This window comes from Pollicipes pollicipes, unplaced genomic scaffold, assembly GCF_011947565.3.
Source record: "Pollicipes pollicipes isolate AB1234 unplaced genomic scaffold, Ppol_2.1 Scaffold_7261;HRSCAF=8764_pilon_pilon_pilon, whole genome shotgun sequence".
NCBI lineage: Eukaryota > Metazoa > Arthropoda > Thecostraca > Pollicipedomorpha > Pollicipedidae > Pollicipes > Pollicipes pollicipes.
Window position 1 is genome coordinate 36,920,960 of NW_023597054.1, and position 15,374 is coordinate 36,936,333.

The 15,374-nt window shown below is 51.9% G+C and overlaps 1 protein-coding gene across 1 annotated transcript; it reads left to right on the forward strand.

Annotated features, from left to right (window-relative positions):
• Positions 1-60: 60 nt before the first annotated feature.
• On the forward strand, positions 61-14,317 carry LOC119112554 (ATP-binding cassette sub-family G member 5-like). The gene is made up of 13 exons (XM_037236769.1): positions 61-124; positions 1,694-1,755; positions 2,127-2,244; positions 4,609-4,814; positions 5,163-5,307; positions 6,004-6,276; positions 8,337-8,547; positions 9,849-9,966; positions 10,152-10,245; positions 11,270-11,408; positions 12,034-12,237; positions 13,239-13,412; positions 13,907-14,317. Exons 2-13 carry the CDS (start codon positions 1,699-1,701, stop codon positions 14,094-14,096), a joined length of 1,929 nt encoding a protein of 642 aa, XP_037092664.1. The 5' UTR covers positions 61-124; positions 1,694-1,698; the 3' UTR covers positions 14,097-14,317.
• Positions 14,318-15,374: the final 1,057 nt, after the last annotated feature.

Consider the following 15,374-nt stretch of genomic DNA (forward strand, 5'->3'; position numbering starts at 1 on the left):
CCCGGCGCGCGGCCGACGTCACCCCACCTGTTGATGTTTTCCCAGGCAGGAGCCGCTGGCCGCAGGTGAGCTGGGCAGACGGTGCGGAGGAGTGCGCTGCCGCCGGAGCCGCCGCTGGCTGCAGGTAAGCCCTCAGGGACGGGTCATCCCGCGCTTTGTGTCGCCGGGATGGGGACCAAGCACCGACAGACGCGTCATGACCTGGCACGGCCTGGATCTGCAGACCGGTCGCCGTTGTCCCGTCAGCACCGAGCGGAACTCCGCAGTCACGCAGCGAGGCGCGACGCTTTTTGAGCGGGGAGGCCGAGGCCGGGGTCGGCTGTGGCGTGCCTAGCCTTCGAACGCCGCCGGCGCAGGCCTCGAGCCCGCACAGTGATGCAGCGCCAGCGACGTGACGGCCGTTTCCACTGGCAGGCCAGGAGTCGATGGCCCGGTAGTGGGTCTGGAAATAACTGTTCTTAGAGGCCCGGGGCTAGTGGAAGTGTCCGAAGGATTGCATTTTTTTCTCATGTGATCGGCGTAGATGACCCTTTTTAGTTCGATATTTCGGCCCCAAATCGCCATCGCGGCCTTGGGCCGCGGAGAGGGCCGCCTCGTCGCGGTGACTGCGCTGCAACACAGAACCGTATCACTGACAATGGACTCCCTTTAATCTGAAGCACAGAACATTTCCGTTTTCCGGGCTGCTCTCATCGACTCGCTCAAAATGAGCGACACAAAGGCGGGTTGCATTCTCATTAGAAGACAAAACATTGAAATGGCGCAAGACTTCTATTTGACCCTTTCCCAGTTGACGTATCAAGGGTGCCGATAGTGTAGTGTTAGCGCGTTTCAGAAGCCAAAGGTACGTGGTTCAATTCCCCGCGGTGCCCACTGTTCCCGCCAGGGTGAGAGGCAGGCAACGCCATAGTTAGCCCCAGTAGATGAGTACATCATAAAGCCGCAATGACGACGCCGACGACACAAACTCTTAAATTTCGCAGCAGGAGTTGTGGAAGGGGCACGGTGCGTGCCAAGACCGGCCCGGGACTGCAGAGTGGGACGGAATCAAACTGAGAGCGTAATTGAGAAGCGTAACGTCACGAAGGCGTGGAAGGCCATGGACACCGAGTAAGGCCCGCAGATAGTAGGCGACACATTCGTGACAAGGTCATCGGTACCCAGCCGTACCAGTCGTGCTTCGGCCACGCGGCACCTGGAGCTACCTAGGTGTCGGCGACGTCCTCCCAGCAAGCCTCTTGTCTTCGTGCTGCAATCGCATGAAGTGGTCTGCCAAGTGCAGTCACTGGATGCAGATCTGTCTATTGTCCACTGTCCACTGTTCATTGTTGAGAATTGCCTTAAGAGCACTGGAGTGTGATGCAGACTTGATGACTCAAGTTCTGCTGTGCCGATGTTTTATGACTGGTGTGACATACCATTTAACGTATCTTATCATTACGCCGAGTTTATTGACGCAATTAGCCTTTTGGATTTAATGTGACTTATTAATGATGATAATCCGTACTAGCCATATTTATGGATGGCTTTGATACGGAATACATGCAGGCATACAAGCATATTTATCTAATATCTACCTTGTTTGTCGCGGCATCTTTGTCTAGGACTTAAATGCTCCTTTCATGCAATGTGCTGCCTCACATCATCGAAAGTATCAAGTCAAGAAACAAACAGTTGTTATGAACTTTTCCAGGAACGATGCTGCCGAATCAAGAATACATGCTCCAGCTCTCTGGTGTTTTCCACACCGGGCAGGTGAGGCCTTGCACGACTAACCGCATTGTAATCTTAAGATTATGCAATGATCTTCCGTGTTCCACCCGGAATCCGTTCTTGTTCGCATTCCCGGCACGCCGTCACGTGCCTTGGCTCACGCGGGGCCCTTGATAAACGGCTGTAGTCTACAGGCGGCTGACGATCGGAAGATGAACACGCTGCATGGCTTAACTCCTGCTGCAAAACACCGCCAACAGCAGTCCGAGGGTCACGTGATCCGCGCCTGATAACCACAAGCTCTCGCTCTTGGCCACGAGCTCACCGGAGGACAGCCGGTCCGTGCGCTCGCTGTGCCGTAAGCCCGCTGCCTGGACACGCCGCCCCTGACGCCGGCTGTCGCCTCCATCCAGGTGGAGTCCGGCTCCTGCTTCCAGCAGCTGCTGGGCTCTGTGCCGACCGGGGTTATCCTCAAGGACGTGTCTCTGGAAGTGCACGGCGGCGAGGTGATGGCTGTGCTCGGTTCCAAGGGTAAGTCACGGCAACGGATCGTGGCGAGAAATGAGAATGCCAACCAATTCTTGCAGTTGGTAAAATATCTCAAAATGCGACGCGTTTATGATGCGTCCCCCGGCCGTTCAGAAACACTTTTTTGTGAGTACCAGGATTGTTGATTTATTTCATTGGATGAGTTTCCAATGCGTTTGAATTGTTGCCCGTCTGTAACGGCATCAGTCACGAAGCTTGTTGTTGAGTGCTGAGGTAACGTTGTGGCAACTAGAACTGTGCTGGATTGCGGGTTGAGCCCGAGTCAAGTGCAGCTTCAACAAACTTTACAAATGTGATTAGCTGAGTCAAGAGGAAGTCAATTTCTCAGTGTTTTGTGGGCCCGAAACGTAGTCGAAGCAAACTTCATTGGTTGGAATCATTGTTGGGTCTTTCAAGTTGAAGTGTAGGAAAATAGTGTATGGTTAGATAGGCAGATACGTTCACTCGTTTACGCGCACATTTACTTGACACAGACACGTGGTTGATCCCAAATGTATGGTCCCTGGCTCGCGCAGATCATTTCGTGAAGGCGAGACTCTGGATCCTGGCTCCCATTGGCTCCTCCGTAAACCCCAGGTCCTGGTTCCTTGGTCCTATTTGTTCCCTTTCAAGCTCCAAGCGCTGTTTTCTGGCTCTCACTGCCTTTTTTGTGAACACCAGATGCTGACTTCTTCCCACTGTTTTTTTTCTTCTAAAAAACACCAGGACCCAGTTCCGTTTAGTTCACCAAAACTGCCAAATTTTGGTGCCTTTTTGTATTTGCGTCCTTAATTTTTACTAGCTTTGGTTGCGTCTTGTAGGTTATTTACACCTGAACAGATGTAACTTCCGAATTAAAAAAATATAATGCAACGCATCAGTTAGACAATACTAGAGGACAGACATTGCCCGGTGCACATTCTTTTTAGAGACATCGCTTGTGATCCAGAAACACTTCATGGCTTGACCTTTTGATAACCTTGCTCATCAAATGCTGAGAAACATTTTACGTGAGCTTTATGCAGCTTATCTTCACTTATTTTATTCGGAGCCGACGCGGCTTTGTGTAATTTTCTGTCGTCCTGCTTGATTTTTTGGAGGTTCACTACGGGACGTGTCACATTAGCTGATCCAGTACAGCGCCCAGCGGCGCGTAGTCAGCCGCAACCCAGTGGATATACGTGCCCTTACACACTGTTACCTCATTTGAATTACTTAAGTCCCGGATGCCACAGCCCCGGACTGCGAAATATCTCTTTACATGGTCTAAATGTCCGACGCCCGAGATGTGATACACATGACATGTGAGATGATTAGCACATGTGATTGATAGCACATGATGATTAGCACACTATTGCGCCTGGCAGCGCGTCACAAGCTGCACGCCAGACCTGATGTCGGCGCCAGTGCCACCGCATGCTGTCGCCGCATCCAAGTCTATTGCGCTCCGATTCGCTGCGACTCTCGGCCGCCGAATGCCCAGTGGCACGGCCGGACATCCGCCGCGGGGAGGGCCGCCAGCGCACACTAGCCGCTTACGTCATCGGCATTGGCGGCAGAGCGGCCAATGGGCGCAGCATTTGACACTCACGAGAACGGGCAACTTTGTAGTGGATTTTCCTCTTCGGAACTAATTCGAAACCGAAGAAAATGTGTACTGTGCTGCTCGGAATCATGATCGGGATCGATTCCACGTTCTTTGAATCGGAGATTGAATTGATTTCGGTCAGGCGAAAACGAGCGCGAATCTGCCGGTAGCGCTATAGGTATGAAATGTGGCCCCTGATGGCGTGGTATGACATCGAGAGGCTTAGTCAGACCCAATACGGCAGGAATAGAACCGCCACCGAGAATTTACATCAGTATTGGGAAAAGCTCAGCAGTTCCCATTAATGTCCATCCCGGTGGCTCAGCTGGTTGGAGCGTCTGCCTTCCGATCCACCCACTCGTGGCAGGGGGGATTCGAGTCGCTTGAGGCGCTTGCTCTGTGCACTTAACAGGCATGACATGCACCGGCGACAGCGGTCGCGCCAAAGGTCAGTTGATGTCATAGGGCAGGACGGATCGTGCCGAGCGTTGCGGCACGTTAAACTTTCGCCACCAGATTCTGCCGTTGTCCGGAATTGCGCGATCGGATGGTAGGGGTCAGGGCTCACACAACAAGCACTGCTCAGCGTGAGCTCTGATCCCAGAAATCCATCCATTCGAAAGATTCGGATCGAATCTTAAAAAAGTTACCTTGTATCGCGTTGTACTGGATACGGTAAATTATATCATGAATGTGTCTCTAGCCAGTTTTACCCGCTATTTCTAAGTTTCTAGCGAGTGCATGCGCCACCCCACATGGCCACCGTGTCTCTCCGCCAGGCAGCGGCAAGCGCGCCCTTCTGGAGGTGATCTCGCGCCGGGCACAGGGCCGCAACAGGGGCCAGATCCTGCTGAACAACGTGCCCATGTCGCAGCAGCTGTTCCAGGAGCACTGCGGCTACGTGACGCAGAAGGCCGACCTCATCCCCGGCCTGACAGTGCGCCAGACGCTGCAGTACGCCGCCAACATGACCATCTCCATGCAGGTGAGGCGGTGAAGCAGGATTGTGGTGACTGACATTGCTGCCAGCGAGTACTTCTCACACTTGTGGTGTAGCTTAAGCACTGAGGCGTAATCATGTTTGATGGATATTTGTGGGCAATTTACATCGAAGCGCACAGCACTGAACGCCTCACTGTGTGGTTGAGTGTCTTAAAAGTGGCAAGCAAAGACCTTCCATTGCGTTTGTGAGAACGTTCACATGTAAGGCTGAGCGATGGGTCTCATAGCACACCAGACAGCATACTGTTGCCTGCTGTTAATATTGACGAGTGCATGTCACCAGATAGCTGGCGTCATCTTCCGTTTGATTCCGTAACCACCGCTCCGGCAGATATCGGGCGGTGTGAAGGCGGCGCGAGTCAAACAGGTGATGGCCGACATGGCGCTCACCAACGTCAGCAACCGCGGGGTCGAGGACCTGACGGCGTCCGAGTACAAGCGGCTGGTGATCGGCGTCCAGCTGATCCGGGACCCGGGTGAGGACACCCTGGTCCTCCCGTCCGTACCGCACTTCTGTGCCGCCCTCGTGAACCAGGGGGAGGACGCCCTGCTCCCTCCCGTCCGTACCGCACCCCTGCTGCCCTCGTGGACCTGGGGAAGGACGCCCTGTCCCCTCCCGTCTGTATCTCACCCCTACTGCCTTCGTGGACCGGGGTGAGGACGCCCTGTCCCCTTCCGTTCGTACCGCACTCCTGCTGCCTTCGTGGACCCAGAGAGGACACCCTGCCCCCTCCCGTCTGTATCTCACCCCTGCTGCCTTTGTAGACCCGGGGGAGGACGCCCTGTCCCCTCCCGTCTGCATCTCACCCCTGCCGCGGCCTTAGTGAACCCGGGGGAGGACGCCCTGCCCCTCCCGTCCGTGCCGCACCCCTGCTGCCCTCGTGGGGTCTCTCGCCAGGGAACAACGCCCTATTAGCATCATTCCTGAGGAATGCCTGCTAGCACCACCTTGGTTGCGTCGCTGAGTGTTTTAGCGAACCCAACGCCACTGTGTCAGCCCAGCGTTCATATTTCAGCCCCAGTCTCGTGGTCTGCGATTGGGATGACAACAACGTGTCATGTCTTCAACTAACTGTCGAACGCTAACTGACACACACACGACTGGTCCGGACACTATGCGTATGCACATAGATGAGTCGATCGTCTGACGCCATCTTGATCTGCTGTTACAGTGTGTCTCCTGCTGGACGAGCCCACTTGGGACCTGGATCCACTCAACACCTACTTCATCATCTCCATCCTCTCCAACCACGCCAAAAAGTACAACCGAATCGTGGTGCTCACCATGGAGAAGCCCCGCTCCGACATCTTCCCGTTCCTGGACCGCGTGACCTACCTCTGCCTGGGCGACGTCGTCTACACGGGCAGCACGCGCATGATGCTCGACTACTTCCGGGTCATCGGCTTCCCCTGCCCGGAGCTGGAGAACCCGCTCATGTACTACCGTGAGTTCTCAGTCTGCACTCCATCGCCTTCAATTGGCGCATACTATAAAAGGACTGAATTACAACACTGGGTGCTGTTGCCTGTTAGCACTCGCATCACAGATGTGTAACAAAGCGTCGCCCACTTAACCTTCGGATCACTAGGTCCGTCGTCTTGGCATTCGTCGCCTCCTTTTCCGCACGTTGGCTTTCCTGCAGCAGTAGTTCATTTGAGAGACAGCGAATTAAGCTTCCAGCGCCTTCATATCACACCTTAGACAAGTCCGATAAAAGCCATGATTAATGTCTTGTAGGGTCATTATGAGTTTACAGATCGTAGGTCATAATTTTGCGGTCGAATGCTAACTTTATGCTGCGAGCTGGCATCAGTTTATAATACGAACACAGGTCAATGTTGAGTGCAGCTAAAGGTTGGTGGATCGTTTTCGTAAAGCGCGGCATCAGCAAAGCCGTTTCGAATCACTGAGAACATGGTTTGGGATCGTTTCATGTCTCATGCTATATATGTACACATATAAGTTTCTGTGATAGATACGGTGTCTTGTATTGTTCGGTGCCTTGTATTGTTTTTTCCGAGCTCCTTACAAACACACACATAATGCAATGGGTAGCTCATTGCTCATTTGCTCATTGCAATGGGTAGCTCATTGCTCAGCCCCGATAGCTCATTTGGTCAGTGACCGCCTTCAAACCCACGCGTAGCTGGTTGGGTTCCAGTCGGTTTTAGGCGCTAGCTATTTCCCTATTGCCATTGGACAATGGCAATCGCATGAACTATTCGCTTTTTGCCGTGCTATTGGACTTCTTGCCGTGCTAAAGGTCACGTAACTTCAGCGGGTAGGACCGATCGTGCCGTGCATTGCTGCACGCTACACTTTCGCCTCAAAACTCCGCCGTTGACCTATAATTTCACCATCGAGTGGTGGGCTCGGGGCTCACGCAATAAACCCTGCTCTGTGTGGATGCTGATCTCAGAAATCCGTCAAAAAGTCTTAACTCAAGCCTGTAAGAAACGAAAACATAATCCATTGACTTAACACCGTTTTACGTGACATAAAGTCTAGACTCAGCGCACCTGAAGCCCAGTTAGACTGCTAGTCGTTTTCTTCTGTATCCATCCACACTTTATCTTAAAGAGTAATTCCATTCCTCGGTTTATTCAGGCATATTGGTTCACCGGATTTACACAAATACCCTTATTTACAAAACCTGTCATTTTTGGGCGAGCGCTGACGAGAACAGTTTATATTCTGCCTTTAAAAATGCTGGCGGCACCGAATGCTGTCTGACTCAGCACAGTCAGCTGTTCACGAAGATAGAAGTGAAATACCGTCCAGTCAGCCGTGTGTGGGAAAGAACCCCAGTGACTCTCGTGTTACACCCTTCAGTGTCAGCAATCTTTCAATGGAATAATAGTGAGAGAAAATCTGAAAATCATGGCATGTCTGTCTGATAACATTAAAATGCCATCCAGTTTGTACAATGTAGTTTGTGGGTTATAACTGTTATGGCTGGCATGACACAAGCATTCACATCACAGTCAAACAGTCAAACCAACAGAACTAACTTCCGCTCTAACTCTGCACGATTTGTACATCTGTTAAGCGCCTCTGGCCTCTGTTTATGTGATTGCTTCTAACTGATCCAGCTCGGCCCAGTTCCATCATTAACAGTCTATATGCCCGTGGTCTGCGAAACGCTGAACCAGTTCATCATATATATATATATATATATATATATATATATATATATATATATATCTCATAATGTAATTATTCATTTCATTTTGTGCATCAACTCCTTTACTTTGTTCATTTCCCATCATTTTTTATTTCTTGACGGCGGCGCCAAGCTTATCTGTCCCGCCCCCACGGTACGCGTCTGTCGACGGTACAAAATTAGCCTGACCTGCCACTCAGCGTGATCGTCAAGTGACTTGATCTGACCTGACCCGCTCCGTCCCGACAGTGTGCCTATCGACTGACCTGACCCGACCTGACCCGACCTCCGGCAGTGTGCTGCACGACTGACCTGACCCGACCTGACCTGACCTCCGGCAGTTTGCCTGTCGACGGTGGACCGGCGTTCGCGGGAGCGCTTCATCGAGTCCAACAACCAGATCGCGGCACTGGTGGAGCGCTTCCGCGCCGAGGGCGGCCCGTACCGCAAGCACGCGCCGCCCGACATCGAACCGGACACGATGCAGCTGAAGGTGCCGCTGTCGGCGTACGGGCGCGCGCCGCTACTGGCGGTCATGTGGAGCCTCATCTGGTGAGCCCAGCCGGACGGTCGGGTGCCCTCCACGATAGGGTGCCGGTTGCTCGCGCCGCTGCTGGCCGGCATGTGGAGCCTCATCTGGTGAGCCCAGCCGGACGGTCGGGCGTCCTCCACGATAGGGTGACGGTTGCTCGCGCCGCTGCTGGCCGGCATGTGGAACCTCATCTGGTGAGCCCAGACAGACAGCCGGGCGTCCTCCACGATAGGGTGACGGTTGCTCGCGCCGCTGCTGGCCGGCATGTGGAGCCTCATCTGGTGAGCCCAGCCGGACGGTCGGGCGTCCTCCACGATAGGGTGACGGTTGCTCGCGCCGCTGCTGGCCGGCATGTGGAGCCTCATCTGGTGAGCCCAGCCGGACGGTCGGGTGCCCTCCACGATAGGGTGCCGGTTGCTCGCGCCGCTGCTGGCCGGCATGTGGAGCCTCATCTGGTGAGCCCAGCCGGACGGTCGGGCGTCCTCCACGATAGGGTGCCGGTTGCTCGCGCCGCTGCTGGCCGGCATGTGGAACCTCATCTGGTGAGCCCAGACAGACAGCCGGGCGTCCTCCACGATAGGGTGCCGGTTGCTCGCGCCGCTGCTGGCCGGCATGTGGAGCCTCATCTGGTGAGCCCAGACAGACAGCCGGGCGTCCTCCACGATAGGGTGACGGTTGCTCGCGCCGCTGCTGGCCGGCATGTGGAGCCTCATCTGGTGAGCCCAGCCGGACGGTCGGGCGTCCTCCACGATAGGGTGACGGTTGCTCGCGCCGCTGCTGGCCGGCATGTGGAGCCTCATCTGGTGAGCCCAGACAGACAGCCGGGCGCCCTCCACGGTAGGATGGGGGTCGCTCACGGCGGTACGTGCTGCGGGTCTTCTGTGGTGAGTGTTTTGTGTTTGTGCGGCAAGAGCCTCATGAGACAAGTGATTTGTTGGTGCTTTGTGTGGTGTGTGTCTTGAGCGATGGCCTCATGTGCCAACAGCTCAATATGGAAGGCTTCTCGCGTTGCGAAATGTGCCGCCTTCAATACACGGCTATTGTGGTGGGGTCTCATGCCGTGCGAGAGCGACGTATTTGATGGATGCCATGTTTCGTGAACTCCACCTTTGGCGAGTTTGGTGATGAGAGGGTGAATGTCAGATATAGCTGGCTACCACCGGACATCGGCCTTCAAATTCGCTGCTGTTCATTTGCTAGCATGTTGCTTGAACACTTATTTTGTTGTTCTCCGGTGCGTATGACAACTAAATGCTTTAAGACGATCGAAAGACCTGTTTTGACTGATCCGTTCTCTTACACGCGTCTTGTTTCTTTATAGGAGAACATGCGACTCAATATTCAACTTCCGACGTAGTGGGCTGAAGCTGCTCGGTCTCAAGCTGTTCCTGCTCCCCATATTCTTCTTCATTTTGTGGAACTTCTATTTCCCACTCCAGGTAAATGTTTCAGGTCGTCAGCTGAAGAAAGCTGATCGTAAGATGAGGGACGTGAACATGGATGAGATGCAATAGGTAGCTGCTAAAGCCGCTTGGGAATGTGTAGTGCGTTATGTCAGTCGCAAAACTGACAGGAAGCTACGCATACCAAATAACTGACCGAGCCCCCCCCCCCCCCCACATAGTCGACTCAACAGTCACTGGTGACCAGAACCGGCCTGATCTTCAACTGCCTGGCCGGCGTGTCCTTCCTGTCCATCGCCATCACCGCCTCCACTTGTGAGTGTGGTACTCATCATAACCCGCTGTAAATACAGTTGGGCATATGTATATTTCATGGTGATATTATGTAACTGGTACGACACTGAGCATGTTTGTTAAGCGTCTTATTGATGGTATTATTACCTTAAAATGAAAGGTGCGATTACCATTTTACGTGGAATATTGCTTCATACGGTAGCTGCCGTTGTTGGGAGTGTCTGCCTACCGAATCTACGGGTGATCAATTTTCTGGCGTCCATCACGTGTTTATTTGTCCTGAGTAATACGAAGCGATGCTTTAAAGATGTTTTTGACCCGCACTCACGTATGTGTCACAAAACCTGGAACATTTTCGTAACCCTCAAATCTTGAACTCACTACCTTGTGCTTCGTGCACCGACGTCACAGTCATAGGAGGGTTAGTGTTTTTTTTCGAGAGCAGAAATCTGGTGTCCTCAGCGGCATAGTGGTTATGCTAGTGTGGTGTTAAGGTTAGGTCGTTCCAAACGCAGGTTTGTCGGTTCGAAGCCGAGGTGGTGAAAAAACTTTCGAGGCTGATATGCATTAATAGCTCGTGAACATGACGTGGATATATGCCGAACATTCTCAAGTCCCACTCAGTACTAATTAGCATTTGGCGACGACTGGAAAAGTAACTGACCGAAAAGTGTAAACAGTAACAACACTGAGGAAGAGATTGGCCCTAGTACTTATTGCATCCGTGCTAATAACTTTGCCGAAAAATTCTGTGCAACTTTAATCTAACGTGGCACGACCTCCACAACCGTGTCATGTTGTCCACAAAAAGCTATGCTTTTTTCGTTTTTGTCTCCTCGTTGCATTAGCGATGCGATCAAAGCCCCACATTGCACTCCCTAGCTTAACGTCAGGTAAGCCATACCCAAACGCCAATCACTACTTCTTTTCCTCTGACCTGAGTGAGCCGGCAGCTCCCGCGTCCAGGAGCGGTTCTGCCGTTGGCCCGAGCACCGGCCTGGGCTCCGCCCCGCTGACGTTTGACCTGACCTCTGGCCGCTCGCAGTCGGCTCGTTCCGGACGCGGTACTACCAGGAGTCGAGGGAGGGCGTGTACAGCGGCGCCTCGTTCGTGTTCTGCCAGACGCTCAGCTCTCTGCCGCTGTCGGCGCTCTCGGTCTGCGCCGCCGCCTCCATCATCTTTTGGTCAGCGTTCTGCTTGGTCGGGAAACCGCGGTAGAATTCAGCTGCGGATTTGAGTTGTGCTCCTCGAGCCTGTGTAGGCTGGCACTGTGTCGGGTTTTAAGTCTTTGTTTGTAATGCCTGGCCTTAGTTAGGAATCTGTATCCGCCAAAAGTTAAGCATCGCTCACTTCCGAGATACTGAGACGCGTCCGGGATAGCAATACCAAGGGCGTCCGAGGCGCTTCCATTAGATCGCTCATGTCAAGAGCTTATGTGCATTTGTGTCGGCATTGTCATTGGAGAATTTGTTGGCGTTGGCTTCTCGGAATAGCTTTGATGCTTATCAACAATTACTTTTACTGCTTATTCAAAAAAGGGACAGGCTCACAATGCTGGTACGGATATGTTCCTGGTCTCACAGTTGCAGTTGAGCGAAGAGTTGATAGCGTTCGCCGTCCGTGACATCCCACAAGCGCGCCATTCTTCGGCAACGTTGCGCCGCTGCGCGAAACTGATGCCGTGGTCCTTGGCCGACTCATGCTGCCTGGCGTGTCCGCAGGGGCCTCGGCCTGGGCGACAGGCGCTCCACGACAGCCCCTGACCTGCCATGGTCCCTGACCAACTCGTACCGCCTGGCTTGTCCACAGGGGCCTTGGCTTGGGCGACAGGTACTCCACGACGGACGCGCTCTGGCAGTGGTTCCTCTTCTTCACCGTGCTCTGGGCCTGCTACGCCTTCGTGGAGCACCAGACCATGCTGCTGCTCATGGTGTGCAAGTCCTCGTTCACTGCCGCCATCGCCAGCTTCTACTGCACTGTCACCTACATACTCATCGGCAGCAGCACCCTTAAGTGAGTCTGGGTGGCCGCGATCGATACTCAACATTTTACGCCTCTAACAAGCGTTCAGAATCAGCACCCTGGTGGCAGTAGATTCACTTCATACGGGCGGGCCGACATCTAGCCATAGGCTTTTTAACTGACGTTTGACATGCATGACGTTTTTCCGAGTGCGTGCAACGAAGCACGCGTACATTGCGTTGTTCACGCATTCTGGCCGACATTATCATTCTTCCAGCCGTGCTGATTGAAATAACTCCAATCAAACGATATTGCACGTAGGTTATGTGGCAGCCCTTCGAATGAAATCTGGGATGATTAGTTCTCGTCTTAGAATGAATTCCTTAAGATACGCTGTTAAAATCAAACAAAGCTTCGTATTTTTTTTTGAAAATTTGAGAATGGTTTGACGACATGGTTTCTCAATGACGAGAGTAGGATGATTAGTTCCGAGAATGCGCTGAAAGAAAATGCAGCGAATACAATAGGTCAGTTTACACCATCATCCAGTTCAGACCCTGATAACGGGAAACCTGATCATCAGAACCCAACAGCATCTTACGGGTTACAGCATAATGAAGTTCTCAATCTGCGTAAACCGCGACCAAAAGCGTAAACCAGAAGCTTGATCGTGTGAATCGGAAACGTATTTTCTTTCTACGTCGATATTGAAAAAATGTCACCACGTTTGGTAGACTAATTGTGCATTATTACTTCAAACATGCATTGCAGGATGTCTCGATTAGCTCCAGACAGACGTCTGGAGCTTAGGAGTACTGCTTCGCTTAACATTATAAAAAGACTTCGAGGAATTCTGTCTCACATTAAGTGATCAGACAAGCATCGGTGGAAGGGTAGAGGAAAGAAATCCCGGAATGGATACAGCGCCAATGCATGTCCTCAGGCCACAGTAGCGTTTACATGCAATTGTGACCAGGTCAAGCGCCTTTAATGCGCCTGCATGGCTCATCAGAGCTGCGCCGCTACAACGCTGCACGACTAATTTGTTCCAGAACCCTGGTCGGCCTCCCGAAGTGGCTGTATTATGTCAGTTACGTCATCATCTACCGCTACGCGAGCGCCTTCCTGCACGAACAGATGTTCCGAGACAACTTTGTGGCGCTGCCATCCCGAAACGCCACAGCTCAGATCAACTGCATCAGCAACAACGCTCAGTACGGCTGCAGGTGAGCAGAAAAGTGGCGGCGTCAGAGCCGGTGCCTGCACACGGCAGCGGGGCCAGTGGTCGGGCTTGAGGCGCTGCGCTGTTTCAGAACGGCGACGTCGCTGTTTGGTTTGGTTGCGACTGTTTCTTACTCGGTGGAAATCTTAAGACATCTTTGAAAATGCAAGGTTTTGATGTTTTCAGGCTCGCTATTCTCCCATCTTTGTCTTTTGGTACATGTGATAATAATGTGTCCTTTCTGGCGCTGCTTCCGTTTGTTCGTATAGCGCGTATTGCAATATCCATCCTGAAAAGCTAAGCGAATCAGATATGCGCAAAAACAGACAAAAAGATGCAGTAGCCTTATAATGAAAATCAGCATATGCATTTTTCAGAAAGCATTTGTGCCGAGAGCTATATTTCGTGACTTAGCAGAGGGTTGCTAGATCCAGCTACATTCGTGTCATATTATTACTGTGACGCAACGCATTCTACGACTGCTGCGTGCATCCTCAGGTACTTGAATGGCACCCATTACCTCCAAGAGCGTTATAACCTGGGCAACCTTAAAAACCCGGTGGACGATCTGCACTTGCACTGGAACTTCGCCTGGACTTTCGCTTTCGTCGCTGGCCTTGTAGTCCTGAACATCATCGCATACAGCATGCCACTGCCGAACTTCATCAAGAGCAAGTTCAGAGAATGAGCACTGACGCGGGCAGGTGGAGAGACTCCGCACGTATGGGAGACAGTGCGCGTGTGTTTATTGCTGTGGTGGTATTTATATTGTAGGATCAAACAACATGTGATTCCGTGGTGTAGACACGCATCCTTTTAACTCAACTCGATGGCTAGTTCCAATAGCAGGCGATTGTATGCAAATGTTAAGTTGAAGAGCGTATGGGTGTGTACCGAATGATATTGTTACCTTGTTGAACGATCGCAATGACCATAACAATGGCCAGTTATCGCCGCCACGAATTTTCTACCATGCGATGTTCGAAGTGTTGGAATCAAAGCGTTGTACACTTTTCTGAAAACTTAGTGCGGAAAAACAAACGGCTTATGCACACTGTCAGAACATGTTGGCGTAAATGAAACTTTGCAAAGCTTTGATTCCAGTTCCACGCACTTGCTTGCTTGGTAGAAGTTGCACTGTGAAGTATAAACAATTATTTGTTATGCTGAGATAAGCTGGGCTTGATTCTGCCACGTAGTGTTGTCTTGTGTTCTGCTGGATACAAACTTGTTTTACGCCATATACACAATAAATACACCTTCTGTTACATATCACCCCAGCTCGCTTATGAGAGTTCTCGCGGTTAATAAAGCCATTGTATGGGGCACTGCAGGGTAGGTAATGCCTTGTTGAAATGGGTTACGACAGAACGGGATAATTCACTGCCGGCAAACTCGTCCCGAACTTCATTGCTAAGCAATAGCGATATTCAGGTTGTTTTACGGGACATTAAATATTATTAACTGTGCATTGCACTGCATCACTGCTTACTGCTCCGGAAAGTCAGCCAGAGAACATCCCGTTTCCGACCAGCAAAAGCAGCTTGACACACCATCTGTTTCCGTCCGCCACGACAGTTCACGCACTGTATGCATTCGATTGAATTAAGATGATCTGCCTACAATAATTATATGCCTGTTGATCGTCAAGCCAGATGTATTTTGGATAAGTGTCGGCCACGGACCTTGCTCACAAACTCGAAAAGTACAAACATAAAATGAAACCATATGTCATCGAGTGTTGACAGTGGTTTGCCTGAGAACACGCACGATAAAAATGGCACACATGTCCACACTTTGATCGCAAAATTACAAGAAATCGCGGAATGTAAAAAAACCAAATGCAACTACTCAGCCTGTTGGTAATGCATGTCATTTTATCACGTATGTTCTGAGGAAAAGCGCTGTCAGCACTGGCCGGCATCTGGTGTCCGTTTTATGTTTATATTTTTCGAATCTGTGAGGT

Excerpts from the sequence above, each read along its gene's own strand:
- LOC119112554 (XM_037236769.1), top strand. The coding sequence starts at position 1,699 with ATGCTGCCGAATCAAGAATACATGCTCCAGCTCTCTGGTGTTTTCCAC. Across the intron at positions 8,548-9,848 it reads GTCATGTGGAGCCTCATCTG|GAGAACATGCGACTCAATAT; the intron begins GTGAGCCCAGCC and ends GTTTCTTTATAG. Across the intron at positions 12,238-13,238 it reads ATCGGCAGCAGCACCCTTAA|AACCCTGGTCGGCCTCCCGA; the intron begins GTGAGTCTGGGT and ends AATTTGTTCCAG.